The 15198-nt window shown below is 43.5% G+C and overlaps 1 protein-coding gene across 12 annotated transcripts in view; it reads left to right on the forward strand.

Annotated features, from left to right (window-relative positions):
• Positions 1-843: 843 nt before the first annotated feature.
• NEO1 (neogenin 1) overlaps positions 844-15198 on the forward strand; it is a 170380-nt gene continuing 156025 nt past the window's right edge. For 6 of the 12 annotated variants that reach the window (XM_073652749.1, XM_073652758.1, XM_073652750.1 and 3 more), the window contains exon 1: positions 844-1188. In XM_073652749.1, coding sequence (XP_073508850.1) covers positions 1077-1188 — 112 coding nt within the window. In that variant the 5' untranslated portion in view covers positions 844-1076. The remainder of the gene's footprint in view (positions 1189-15198) is intronic. The other 6 variants (XM_073652756.1, XM_073652754.1, XM_073652755.1 and 3 more) reach the window with 2 other exon arrangements.

Genomic DNA, 15198 nt, shown 5'->3' on the forward strand with positions numbered 1-15198 from the left:
GCATGATGTCATGGTAGTACGGTGGCTCAGTGGTTAGCACTGCAGCGCTGGGGTCCTGGGTTCAAATCCCACCAAGCACAACATCTGCAAGGAGTTTGTATGTTCTCCCTGTGTTTGTGTTGGTTTCCTCCGGGTTCCTACCACACTCTAAAGACATAATGATAAGGGATCTAGATTGTGAGCCCCGATGGGGACAGTGCAGATGTCCTGTGGAATTAATGGCACTATATAAGTGAGTAAAATAACAATAGTAATAATAATGTCTATTTCTTCTGTTCTAACACCGGACCCTATAGTAATCAATGGCATCATCTGTACGAGATCGGTGGGCGCAGAGCCAGGACTCGCCCGATCAGCTGAGATCTGCAGCCCGCTGCTGCCGATCAGCTGCTAGATGAGCCCTCGGTACCGTCCTGCACATCCCTCAGCTGTGTGCGCCTATAGACGGTGTGATCCGGCCCCTCCGGTAACCCCGCTGCCCTCGGTACTGCCCGTGCATTAGGCTTCACACCTGCATGTAGTACCGGAGCGTCCCGTGCTGCATTGGCCATGAACGTGCAGTGAGACTACTGGTGAGGAAGCAGAGGCGGCTCACGCAGAGCCTGTCGCCTTGCAGAGCGCTCCCCCTACCGCGCACAGTTGGTCACTACACACAAGAGATTCGTGGTTAGCACACACGTAGCGCCCCGCCTCCGGGTGAAGCAGCGGGCGCCCTCTCCTTGTCCACTGCGGGAGAGGAGAGATGACGTCACATGGAAGCTGCCGGGCGGCTCCGGCTCTGAAGCTGCTCGGTGCACACGAAACTGAAGGGCGTGTCTGTAGTAGTGCGCGTCCTGGCAGTGTGGGCGGGGCGCGACTTTAGGCACAGGGTGGGCGGAGTCGTCATCGCACCGCCCCGAGTGATGCAGGTACGCGGACGCGCAGGGCTCGGGAGCGCGCAGCGTGCTCGGTGATCGCTCGTCTGATTTTGTTCCGTGGTCGCCTTTGGCTGCAGTCGCTCAGAGAGAAAGGAAGGGGCTGCGGAACGAGTGTCCTCTAGGGATGCTGGGAAGGAGGACTCGGTGAGAAGGTGAGGGATGGCGGCTTGGGCCCCCCCGGGATTGGGAGTCCGGATCACCCGGGGGCTGCTGGCGGTCTCCATCTATCTCATCCTCGGGCAGGAGCCGGCTGGAGCTGCAAAGACTGCAGGTGAGAGTGGCGGGCCCGAGCCGGCGGGGGAGGAGTGCTGCACGGGGCAGACGGCACATACAATGCCCGGTGCAGTGTACGATGGCATGGCTGCCCGCAGACTGCTGGGTGCAGTGGTGCTGATGGCTCCTGTGCACTGCCTGTACTCTGAGTAGTGGTGGCAGCTTGGTGCCCAGCTGTACAGCCGTGTGCCATGGGGCAGGCGCCTCATCTACACTGGCAAGCTGTTGCACACATTTCCGTCCAGCATCTCTGCATAGACTTTGCCATTGGTGGCGCCTGCAGATAGCTCTGCTCTCCTGACACATATCTGTCCCATACACACATACATGCTGACTGGCACCATCTGGGTATCCTATACATGCTGAGTGACACTATCTGGGTATCCTATACACATACACGCTGACTGGCACCATCTGGGTATCCTATACATGCTGAGTGACACTATCTGGGTATCCTATACACATACACGCTGACTGGCACCATCCAGGTATCCTATACACATACATGCTGACTGGCACCATCTGGGTATCCTATACATGCTGACTGACACCATCTGGGTATCCTATACATGCTGACTGGCACTATCTGGGTATCCTATACACATACACGCTGACTGGCACCATCTGGGTATCCTATACACATACACGCTGACTGGCACCATCTGGGTATCCTATACACATACACGCTGACTGGCACCATCTGGGTATCCTATACACATACACGCTGACTGGCACCATCTGGGTATCCTATACACATACACGCTGACTGGCACCATCTGGGTATCCTATACACATACACGCTGACTGGCACCATCTGGGTATCCTATACACATACACGCTGACTGGCACCATCTGGGTATCCTATACACATACACGCTGACTGGCACCATCTGGGTATCCTATACACATACACGCTGACTGGCACTATCTGGGTATCCTATACACATACACGCTGACTGGCACCATCTGGGTATCCTATACATGCTGACTGGCACCATCTGGGTATCCTATACACATACACGCTGACTGGCACCATCTGGGTATCCTATACACATACACGCTGACTGGCACCATCTGGGTATCCTATACACATACACGCTGACTGGCACCATCTGGGTCCCCGTCCTCCTTCGTAGCACACATACATGCTGACTGGGTCCCCACCCTTCCTCATAGCAGTACCCTATACACATACATGCTGACTGGCACCATCTGGGTCCCCGTCCTCCCTCAGTAGCAGTACCCTATACACATACATGCTGACTGGCACCATCTGGGTCCCCGGCCTCCCTCATATCGGATAGGATTAGATTTCTACACTGAAGATAAGAAATCTTCCATCCTGCCCTACTAATCCTAAATCCCGTCTTTTTTTTTTTCCTTCCTTAGCATTTTTCAGTGAATCTCCCAATCAGCGACACATACGAGCCGCGCTTCAGTGTGTACCCGTAGTATATACACATACAATACAACCCACATGTATGTAATTACCCCCAGAGCTGCGCTCCCAGGAGCCGCTCACATATGCTTTACCCCAACAATTCCTATTTATTTGTCTTCTAGGACTGATGAAAACGCTCTGTTCCCCGCTATGTGCTCTACTTGCTCGGCCATGTTTATGGAGGGGTCTAAATACTCACTCTAGGCTTAACCGTACTGTCATTTTTCCAATGTGATTTTTGATACTTTCTTTTGCCTTTTTCCCCACTTCCGACAGTTGCATGTCATATAGGCGATAATGTCAATGAATCACAGGACTATATGTAATTATACATCTCAGTAGATGTGGAATATTTGTCCTTTTCTGTGTAATTACCCTTTCATTACAGACGCAACTGATTTTCTTAAGGCACTGATGTGTAAATATTGGACTAAAGTACATGCTTAATAATTCATGGAAAATTCACATGTTTGTGCGGTAATTCCTCATATTTGCTGGCGAGCTGCTCAGAATGCTGATGAGGATGTCGGCACATAACACCGAGCCTCAGGTTTATGCACCCACAGAATCAGTTTGGTAACAAAGGAGAGAAAAACAAAACCTAGCAATACATTTAGTCTAATAGAAGCCATATGCAGCGTTGCTGATGTTTGCTATTTTCTCCTGTGATTGTGATGTGGATGTGGTGGACTCCGGCTGTGGATATGTCTGGAATTGAATTAAATGTTTATAGTGATGGGAAGAACATGCTGGTACTGCAGAATTACTGTCACAAGCTCACGGCATCAAACATGTTGGCCATCCTAATGACTATTTTGGATCTTTTCAGCCTAAAGTATAGTAATGGACCACTATAATTTCCTTTTTATCCATTAGATCGGCCACTTTGGCGGTACAACTTTTGCCTTAGTATCTGTCAGGTGACAGTAGGGTAATATAGCTGTGCAGATATTACTGTCATCCTTCTGCTTTGAAACTTTAAAGTGTAAAAAGCTTTGATGCCTTTAGCTACAAATCTGACATCAACTCTCATTTTCTGATCTTAGAAGTGGAAAAAATGCCTTCTAGCTCCTGTGGGTTACTTTTTTGTTGACACAGTTTTGATACAATGTCTACAAGTCGGTTGCACCAAGCTGAGTCATCTTTTAGGGTATGTATGAACATCAGATTTGGTGTGGATTTAGTACCAGAGTCAATGCCGAATTCAACAACAATCCACATCCCGTGGATGTAAGTGGGATTTCTGCACCTCTGTTCTCAAGTATTAGACCTTGATCACTGTGCGTTTCTAGAGTATCTGGGGTGGTTCCAGACTACATTTTTGTACCCCTCTGAAAAGACTTACACGTTCAGAGAAATGCACAAGCAGAGTCGTAGTAGTTTATTGCACCGTCAGGGGTTAATTTTAATCCCATTTTCAGAGGAAATCTGACGGAACCCACATACAGGCCCTTAGATACTTTCAGCACAGATTTGTCATTCCATGATCCAAAAGACTGCCACTGAATTAAATGGCATGCTGCTCTTTTCCGGCAGATTCAGCATGGGAAAGTCAAGAATTTGCACCGTTGAATGACAACAGGGTGAATTTTGAGTTGGACCTGCAGCAATGCAAACTCTATTTCCTCCTCAAATTTGCAGCTGTAATCCGAGGGGCAGGATTTTAATCTCCATTGTGTACATAAATCACACCAAAATCACACAAGGAGAGTAGATTATCCTCCCATCAAGAGAAGTTGCTATCTAGCCCTGTTCCATGCTCATTCTAAGTACCAATGGAAGGCTTATAACCCTGGTAACTCTTGTGCCAGCCTCCCGGTTATAAGTAAAGAAGCACTGCCATTAAGTTTATTATTCATTAAATGGGTGTTTGTGTATGTAATGTAGTATGGCTGTATTATTATACTTACCTTCCACTGCTCTCTGCGGTGTCCAGCACCGGTCTTCTACTCTTCACGGTGACGTCACCGCTCTTCAGACTAGCCGGCGCACTCTAGACTCTGCGTGAGCCGGAAGACTTCTACAATGTAAGTCCATGGAGCCTCGTTCTGACCATCCATAGGCTTACTATATAAAATCCACACAGAGCGCAGTGTGAGCCTGACACGTGGTAATGTCACTGAGAAGAGGAGCAGAATGGCGCTGGTCACCAGAGAGAATGGCGGTAGGTGAGTATATTAACACACTCACACTACATTACATACACAAACATTTAATGAATAAATAACTTAATGGGAGAGCTTCTTTAAGGATAGGATTTAAACCTTGGTTTAGAATTCTGTTAGTGCTAGTCTCACAAAGTTTTAGTTCAGGCTGTTAATGAAACTGTCACACATTTCGCCCATTATGAGGGTAGCCTGGGGCCCCCATGTCACGAGGGTAGCCTGTACTGCCAGTTACTCTGTCGGTTTGTAGCATTACGTGGCCTGTATATATGTGTGATAAGCTGCTGTGACCTTATACTGAATGGAGAGTGTTCCACACTATAGATTCATTTCTGTGCGACACTTTGCTGGATATTACAGGTGATGTTCTGCATGAAATCCTGAATAGTCCTTATCTCTCCTTGTAGTACTAGTGTCCAGTGTGTGATATTGGAAATGACGGGTTTCTATGGAAACTATGCATCTATTTTACATTCTCAGTGTCTTATCGACGATGTTAATGTTTTCCATGTTTCTGGCCAGCAGGTCTCATGTCCGCTTTGCACCCAGTAACTCTATGGGGATATGCTTTCTGAAATAAATGGAATAAGACCACGTTTACTCAGTATTCTGCCTCAATTTGAATAAGTTCAAATGGCTTTTCTACCGCAGGCTTCCTATAGCGGAAATGCTGCATAAAAAGCATGGGTGCATTGCAGAAGGTGAAATCTACAGCTTAAAGGGATTGTCCCCCTACAGAAAAGTTTTTTCTGTAAGCTCCATTAGTAAAAAGAATCCCAAACTGCACTTTATTCCTCCTGTACGAAGGCGGCGCTGAGTTCCCGTTGTCTATTATTGTATGCAGTGCTGATGAGCTGTCTGATAGCTGCCAGCGCTGCGGACGTCAGCAGCGGCGGGGACTCAATGCTGGACCTTCCTGGGCAGGGTAAGTAAAGCACAGTTTGCATCTTGTTTTTTTTCCCACTACCAACATAATTTGGGGTATGTGCACACAAGGCCTTTCTCCGCTGTGGAAGCCACCTGGGAAAGCACTTAAACTACTAAGAAGAATGAACCTATGCACTGCGATGTTGAAACAACTTGCTGTGCATCTAACTCACTTTGAGCTTCTTTTATCAGCTTCAGGCTTTGAAAGCCACAAGAAGTAACACAAAAGACTTGAGAAACACACATCGCTGGCATTTTCCTGAAGGAATGGGATGGTTTTTACCTCTTCCATTTTTTTTTTGGACTTGTGGATGTATTTTGGTATACAAATATTCATCAATATACATCTTTTTTTTTTTTACAATAGACTCAGAGAAAATGGTACAGGTGATAGATAAATATGGCCTCGTCCTGAATTTTTCTGTACAATGTGTATATTCACACTCACTTTTGACTGTTTTATAATTATTTATGTCTACTTCCGGATTTTGTGAAGCAGGACGATTTTTTTGGTGTAATGTGGCTTTTCAGTAAGGTCCTTGTTCTGTCCTGGGCTGTAAATGAGACGTACTTTGCCTTCTGTGGCTCATTAAGGTGAAGGGTTCTTGGTATTGCTTAGTACAGACTGCACTTTTTATGTGATGACATGGATCTGTGCCATACCATTACCAGATCTGGACACTGCTGTCGGCCTCGGTTCATCTCCAGGAAATGAAGCAGCCCCTCATCTGCATCACTAGTGGAATTATAAATCTGATATTCCATCAGTATCATAACTGTACATGGACCCTGTTAACAGTTTAATGGGGGAATCTAGTGGAAGGCTAATGAATTCTGATGTGACCTTTTTAAACCATGATTGGACACCATGGCTTGTGTTATCATTAATCTTTGCTAAGCTTCTTGCAAATAGAAGGATCTCATGTAAATTGAGCCCTTTAAGTAACATTCCTAGTTAAACTAGCCCGTAAATGGTAATTAAACCTTTCTTTAGTGAATCCTTTCTATATAAAGTCTCATGGTTCGTTGATACGAAGCGTTTATTGTTCAATTAGGTCATGCTAACTAAGCAGTTTTACAGGATTTTTCTGTGTCAATAGCAGTGGATACGAAAATGGAGGAAAATATAAAGGACAGATATGGGCACACATGTGGATTGTTCTAATCAGTTTTAGGAATACTCCATTCACACCCTTCAGTCCGGATTTCATGTCATACTGTGGAAATGTCACCGATTTCTTGATCTTGCTTCTTCTTTTGATTTATTAGTCCTTAGAGTTTATTCACATGTGGCAATTTTATTGGAGATTTTTTGTAATTTAAAGGGAACTTGTCAGAAGGTTTTCCCTTGCAACCCACTATCTGTTAGATTGACTCTGGGATTTCTAAAAGTGCCCTTATTTTCCCAGGTAGAATCAGTATTTTTGTTAATTTACAGGATAGGTAGGGATATAATAATAGAGGCTGCGCGGCACTCGCTATATTGGTGCCCAAATAGGAGTCCACTCCAATAATAATAAAGAAGAATTTGGCACTCCAGAATATCTGTGGCGCCATTCTTGCAGCACAGAAGTGCTTTTCTCCTGCGCCACGTCGCTATTATGGCCTTTTTCTGATAAAATATTCCCTGCTCTACTCCAGCCTCTTACATTTATATCCGTACTCCTTTCTGAGGAAGGCCATTATTGGCCGAAACGTCAGTTATTTTTTTGCAACAAGTGGACATTGTACATAATAAATCTTTTTGCAAGGTATTCTGGAGTGCCACATTCTGCATTATTATTATTACTATTATTATTATTGTAGAGATATAATGTCCCTTTTTTTTTAAATTAATTTGCTGGACTCAAGAGGAGAGGTCGAGACTAGAATCAAATTGTTCTTGCCCCAAATCTGCAAAATCTCGTCTTTCTGGCTTGAGAAGGACAGGGTATATCATATGAAGGTGATGCACCAAGCACCCCCAGCATGCGCCCGAACTCTGTGACTCTAAACCGCTCCGCTTCCTTGAAATGATCATATGGCATGCTCAGGGATTAAAGTGCTTTAGTGAGGACAGCGTCATGTGCCCACATTTCATGGTCTATCCATGGGCTGCGATTTCCAGACTGACCCTTTGGGTTTCCTGAACTGAACAACCTCATTGACATTTATAAGGCTGTTGGTTTTGGGCCGATCTATAAACAGATGATGAAATATTGATGTGTGAAGTCTGCTTTAGAAAGCACCGTAGGTAATCTAACAAGTAGTAATGGCAGTTTACAGAGAAACTTTTTTTTTTTTAATGAATCCCAACGAATATACGAATAAAATGGGCGCAGCTTGGACTGAATGTGGCGAAGCCCGCCAGGTAAATTTAACAAAATTTCCACCAGTAATTTACTCCAGCCCCTGACTAGAGTAACTGTCGGAGAAGCATGGCAGTGCTAAGACGAACCTAATTCATTAAGGAGTATGCACCTATTAATGTATAATGTCTCCTATAACACGTAGGTCTGAATATTTTTTTTATTTGTTTATGGCTGCAACACGCACCCATTATAATCTATGGTGCTATTTGCATGCATGCAAAACACACGTATCTTGCCCCAGTGGTGCTTTTGTTAACACTGATGTGCCCAACCCCAGTCTTCAACCCATTATTTTTGTTTTGCTTTAAACCCAAAGTTTTTTTCGAGTTTCCTGTGCTTTTCACAATTTGCTTTATTCTGTAGAGAAGACTTGTCATTGAAAAGCTTATTTAAAACGACAAACATAGTTTTTTACATGCAGCAGGGAGCGGTTCCAAGCATGCTGCGGTGGGCATCGATGTATTTAATGTGATGGTACAGATAAGGTATAATGAGAACAGCAGCATACTCCTCATCAGGTCTTTTTTTTTTTTATAAATGTATGGGAAAATAAACATTCCCCCTCCCAGGCATACTTATTTCCCTGGAGGCTACCATTTAACTAAAGCTTTGTTCTCTAGCTCATTGAGTTACTGATGGAATTGCAGGGAATGTGGAGGAGCCTTAATAAATAAATAAATAGTCAGGCGTTTAAAAGCTGTAAACTGCGCTGAGTGGTATAATCTCAATTGAAGTGGGCTCAGTAATTAATTTATTGTGACGGAAGTAAACCCTGCCTTCACCAGCTTGCAATAACACATTTTATAGGCTGTAATGTTGGGCAAATAGATGTGGATAGTTGATAATGATTCCTGGAAATATTGGTTCTGCTAACATTCGAATGTCTTCTGGTCCTAGGATGTTCTGCAGGTACCCACCATACTTGCATGTTCTTTCCGTAGGGAGGAGATGAGCTGCTTGTCTCAGAAAAAACAGCATAGATTGAAATCTTCCCGGATGGAAAGAAGCATAGGGTTAAATTATATTACATTTTTTATTTTTTTTTGTGAATCGCACCTAAAGGGCAGGGCTGTGGAGTCAGTGTCCATTTTGGTGGAGTCGGAGTCGTTATAAAATGGACCAACTTCGACTCCTAAAATATATAATAAATTGGGTACAGTAGTTCAATGCAGTTTGTGGGGAATATTTTTTCATAAGAATTTGGGAAAGTTATGAAATGTCCTATAAATGTCTGTCCTATTCCTGATCTAAGGGTCTAGACTTTTATCTGAGATTAATCTGTGCTACAGTAAATGTATCGCTTAAACATGAGCCATGCATGAGGGAGTCGGAGTCGTGGAGTCGGAGTCTGTGTCATGGAAATTGAGGCGTCGGGAGTCAGAGGTTTGGCTTATCGACTCCACAGCCCTGCTAAAGGGATCGTGCACATGACAGATTATATTGGACAGGTGCTAGCCGTAGTTTTCCCAGATAGCAATCGTACCCATGATATTTTATGAGGCTATGCACATGTCCGATTTTGATCTGAGTGCCGGATCAAAATTTGCATTGTAAGTCTATGGGTCCATCAAAAACAGACCGCACTTGGATGACATCTGAGTAGAGTCCGATTTTCATGGACTGACATGATAGAGAGGGTCTGGAAACATTTTTTCTTTCTCTCTACCTCTGAGAAAAACTGATGCCACTCTGATCAGACTTTTAATCAGAGTTTGATGAGAATAATCACAATTTCTGCGTTTTACCAGACCACTTCTGCGTTTTACCAGTGGTGACTTGGTTCCTAGGCAAAGTGCATGTGCTTTTTAAGCTTTTTGCTATAGCGCTAGCAAGCGCTGCTCTGATCTGGTGCTGGTGAAGGGACTTCTCAGCCTGTCAGGGGTGTGAGCGAGTGTGGTGCCACGTCAGTGACTGAGTGGGCCAACTCTTCTCCTAGTGCCTTTCTGTACCTGTGTGAACAGTGGGTGCCTGTGTAGAACTGAACCAATCTGACCTTGCGCGTCCCCAAGGGGGTGTGGAACATCATGTTGGTGCAAAGGGCAGATCCGTATTACGTGATCCTTCTGACCTAATTGTGACGTCAGGCGGGTTGCGGGGTGTGGATCCTTCACAAGTGGTGGCAGCGGTGGGATTCTGTGGGATCTCTCTGGTGCCATTCATCGATCCGGCCAACTCCTGCGCGCCTCCGATGCTGCTGAAGCAAAGCTCCCTCTGCTAGCACTATCAAAGAGTACACAGTTTGGGCCACCAGCTCTGCCAAATTGCTGGTTCGAACTGTCAATCATCAGGAGCTGATTGCCCCCTGGCGAGCAGAAAGGCAGGGGAGCAGTGTGATCCTGAAGAAAAAAAGACGAGAATAATTCTTTAGATAAAAATATGTGATAGACTTTGTTCACATTTATTTCTTTTGTACGTTTGGTGTATACAGAAGGAAAGGTCCCGATATACTGCTCATTATATGGAAGCTGTGGAAAATGCCCAACAGTGGCACCTATGTAACGTATACGTCATGAGCTCTTTATAACATATCAGTTAAACACATGCCATAAAGTCTGTGGGTGACAGATGACACTGTATGGCATCCATAATGGATACATCATGAAAAGTTTGATACCTGAGCGTTTACATTGGTTACGCTGACTGACTTGTTTTTTTTCCTATTGTGTCTTTATGAAAATGAAATTTATTTGAATAAGACTTATATTTTTTTCACCGTATCAGAATTCCAGAATTCCTTACATCTTCATATTGCTTGAAGTACTCAGATAAAGGTAGAGTTGCTTAAAGTTACAAAGCGAGCTGGCAGCGGGATTTAAATCCAGTTCTCTACTTCAAAGACAGTGTCAGTGCGCTACTTACCTACAGCACCATGAGAATATGAGATAATCTCTTAATTTGAAGTATCTAACATCCGAAAGCCAGTCGTCTTATGTGTAAGACTCTGAGCTCTGTATTCAGTCCTGCTCTGCTTATGTTATCGGCTGCAGAGCTGTAAAGCTGCGCCGGATGTCCGTACGTCTGCATTTCTGACAGGAGGAGGCTTCGTTACAGCCAAGGAAACATCTTTTGGACTGTGTATGAACACTGAGTTCGTGGCCAAGTGGACATCTTGTTCCCATGAGCAGCCATTTCCTAACTTTAAACCATTTTTTTTAGACCAATCATTTTGCCCGATTGGCAGACTATCCATTACACAACATGTATTAGCGGGATCACATTGCTTTAGGATTATCTTGAATCTGACAAAAATTAATCTCATAATTGATCTGTGATCCTCCTATTGGCTGGAGGATCACAGACTGAAAAATCTCGAACGGAGTGGAACTTTTTAATGTACTGGCGAGTAAAAATGTTGGCATGAGGGATGATTAAAGGGGTTTTCTGGCCTAAAAAGAAAAGTCTGTAGCCTCTCTAACTTCAGACTGTCACTTTGTGACTTGGTGTAATGCGCACACTGTCACGACTTCCCTGTGTAATCCCCATGTGAGTGGTGGATCACGTGACCACATGTACGGGATTTGCTACTTGCTGTTACGTGTTGATGAGTCACATGGCTTCTCTCAATGGAAGTAAATTAAGAGATTGTGAATGATACTAGTCTCCACGTGATCACCAGTGTGCTCCTCATGTAGTCACGTGACCACCCACTTTCATGAGGATTACAGGGGACTTGTGATTGGTGACAGTGTGCAATGCAAACACAATCGACTGTCTGCAGTCACAAATTGGCTACTTACTTTTTAGAACAGAAATATCCTTTAAAAGGGGTATTCGAATAGAAACAAGTGATTACCTATCCACATAATAGGTGGTAACTTTTAGATCGGTGGAGTCCAACTGCTAAGACCCCCACCGATTGCTAGAACAAGGCACTGTTATCCTATTAAAATAAAGTGGCAGTGCGCATGCTTGACCCTCACTCAATATGTTGTCTATGGGACTGCTGGGGCGCTGTGCTCAGCTTTGTCCAGAGGTCCCATAGGAAATGAATGGAGTGTGGTGGTTGAGCACTCACACTTTTAAGAGATTAAAAGTATCCAGTTCTAGCAATTAGTGGGGGTCCCAGCGGTTGGAACCTCAATCAATCTATAAATTAACACCTATCCTATGGATATAGATGGTAACTTGTTCCATCTAGAATACCTCTTAAGCACTAAATAGTTATAGGGAAGGGTAGTTGCAGCATTTTGGGGTTGCATATAATGATTTTTTTCACAATTGGCAACCTCTGATTGGCCTGGATCGGTATTTAACGAGCACCCACTTACCTCTTTAACGCCCCCTGGAAGAAGCGTGGCGAAACGGCGTCATCGGGGTGTTAGCCATGATACATGCAGACCCTACACTTCTTCTGGCTGTAAGTAAAAGCACATTTCACTTTAAACATGATTAAGTAGACCTTGCTAGCTACTTTAATGTTGATATCTGACTATAATCAGTTTGAAGTTGGAGAATATTCTTTGGTTTATACTGGCACTTTTACTATAATTGATGTTTCTGCATTTAGATTGGTATTTGTGCATTTTCTCATTTATTTGTATATCTTTTTACATACATCTCTGCATGGGTAATCCTTGCTTAGTCTTAATGTTCTAAAATTGTATATGAATTTTCAATAAAAAAGATACTCAATTATTAAAATATATCCCAGGTAGTGATTTTGACTTCAGTAATGAAGGGTTATGCATAATATGTTACTGTGACAAGTGTGTTTAGTAATATAATACTTAAGGACACAAACACATTTTATAGTAGCATGTCACGTGCTGACAGTTTTTACAAACAATATTCTCTTTTTTGTATATTTTACACATTATTTTTCAGGTGTCTTATTGAGGAGGCTGTGGAAAGAATGGCAAAACTAATGAAATACTTAAAATTTGTAAGATAAAGTACCTCTGACCCAAAGACACTACAATGCCACCCCTCTTAAAAAAAAAAAAAAAAAAAAAAAAAAAAAAAAAAAATCAAAATTTTGCCACAGACATTAGGCGATAGCAAAAAGGCCACCGAAAAAGCTTCAAGGCGCTATACATGAAGCTGCCATAAAATATTTCTTACACATTAAACGAAGCTGCCATTTCTGACCATTTTGGGTCATTATGACCATTTGGGGTCATTATGACTTGATGTTTGTATGTGAACTACGGTTTGCGATGGCTAATGACAGATTGTCTGCTGTAACTGAGTGTGTACGGTGTGATGTAGTGAAGCAGGCCTGGCAGAAGACTTGTCCGTTACAGAAGTCTCAATACTGCAGTTCCAAAGTACTTCTTTCAGGAGCCTATGACCTTTTCTAAAAAAAAAATTGCAGATATCTGATAAATCAATGAATACTTTAGATAGCACACTCCGACAACATTTCTTGATAAATTTGGCCCATAGGGTTCAGTATGTCTAGTGTGAATCATAGCTTCAATTTCCGACTATTTTTTAGTGCAAGGAAGTACGATAACCGGCCACATTTATTTTTTGTTCTTTTGCATTGATCCCAATGGAAGTTCATAGAGTCGGGCCAAGAAAAAATTGGCTCACATGTTTCAGTGCTTGCAGCCGGGCACAATCGTACCTTGTGTAGCTTAGTTACTGAATAGTCTTACCAGAGAAGCATTCTGGACTGTACATGATCCATTTACAGTCTTTGCTTTGAAGATCTTGGTTACAATGGCTGTTTCACTGAAGTTTACAATTTTGCCTTCAAAGAGTTTGTCGGTCATGCATTTTGTTTCTTTTTGCTGGCTTTATGTAGAATGTCTGTTGCTGCGACTGGTCCCAAAATGTGCGTGACAGCTCGTCCTTCATCAGTGCTTCTTAGGAATCTCTGCTTCATTGTTGCTCCAGTCACCGCGAGCGTATAATCCATGTCTACACAGTCGTTGTCCTGTGTCTGGGGGGCTTACCTCTGTAGTTTGCACCCGGGTATTTGTATAATAGACCCGTGATACTTGAGCAGCTCCTTTTTTTCACTGCATGTATAGGTATGCAGATTATAGGCTGTGTGGCCGAGCACGAGAATCACTGTAACCAGACTGTGTGGAGTCACTTTCCAGTTTGGGAGCCTACTTTAATCCACATTTGATGCTGTCTACAAAAAGAAAGGATGGTGCCATTTGTAAAAAAAAACAACCAAGAAAAAACAAAGTATACAATATAGAGTTGCTTTTTTTTTACATCTTCCCTGTAGAATAAAGCACCATGATAACCGCTGGTGTGGTTGAGGTTATGCCAACGGATAAATTACAAATACTAATTGTTTCTCATTTAGTGACCATGCACATGGATTTATTGATGTTTCCTAAGTTTTACAGTGCTCTACTCAAAATATTCATAGCAATCTATAGACCATACTGTTCCTTATTGTGCCTCTGATAGGACAATACCTTGTGGAATATGGTGCAGTGCTTCAGCGCCAAAGCTGTGGGGACTCCCAAGTGCCAAAATGGCTTGAACAGGTGTCATGCACATGGTGCTGCTCTTAGTGTTGTCTTTTTAGTTTTCTTTTTTAGGCTCTGTGCACACAGCCTGATCTCAACATCAAACATTTCTGTAGGTCTCCATTCACCCATTGGACTGTCCATTTGGCCTCTCGGTAGTAAGCATCAGCATACCGTATTTCTCGCCATCTTCTGTATAGAAAAGCATAGCAGTCCTTTACAGTTGGAGTGAACCTATAGCTTGTACAGTGAAATATGTCTGAGCTTTGTTTGAGAGATGCACATCGGAAATCTTCTTGGCATTTACCTCTGATGGACGTTTTTTGCACATTGTAAGCAGAGCTTTAAGTCATCGATGTCAGATTGAGGGTGGTGAGATGGAGTGGGGATGCCTAATACCCGCTTCCCCCACTAATCAACATGATAGCATGTCCCACGTTGGCCAATAATAAACTGTCTAGTATATAAAAATCTACACTGTGTATTGGTCATCATCAGCTACTTCCGCCGCTCATCTCTCATTCGCTTGTATATCATCTGAGCTGCAGTACACATGACCGGTTATTACCCGGTGTACAGAGCCGTAGTAGTGCACATGACCGGTCATTACCCGGTGTACAGAGCTGCGGTACACAAGACCGGTCATTGCCCGGCATACAGAGCAGTGTTGCTCCATATTTGCTTCTGGTC

This window comes from Phyllobates terribilis, unplaced genomic scaffold (genome assembly GCF_046119375.1).
Source record: "Phyllobates terribilis strain yellow unplaced genomic scaffold, ASM4611937v1 Scaffold_11__3_contigs__length_659146591, whole genome shotgun sequence".
Taxonomy (NCBI): domain Eukaryota; kingdom Metazoa; phylum Chordata; class Amphibia; order Anura; family Dendrobatidae; genus Phyllobates; species Phyllobates terribilis.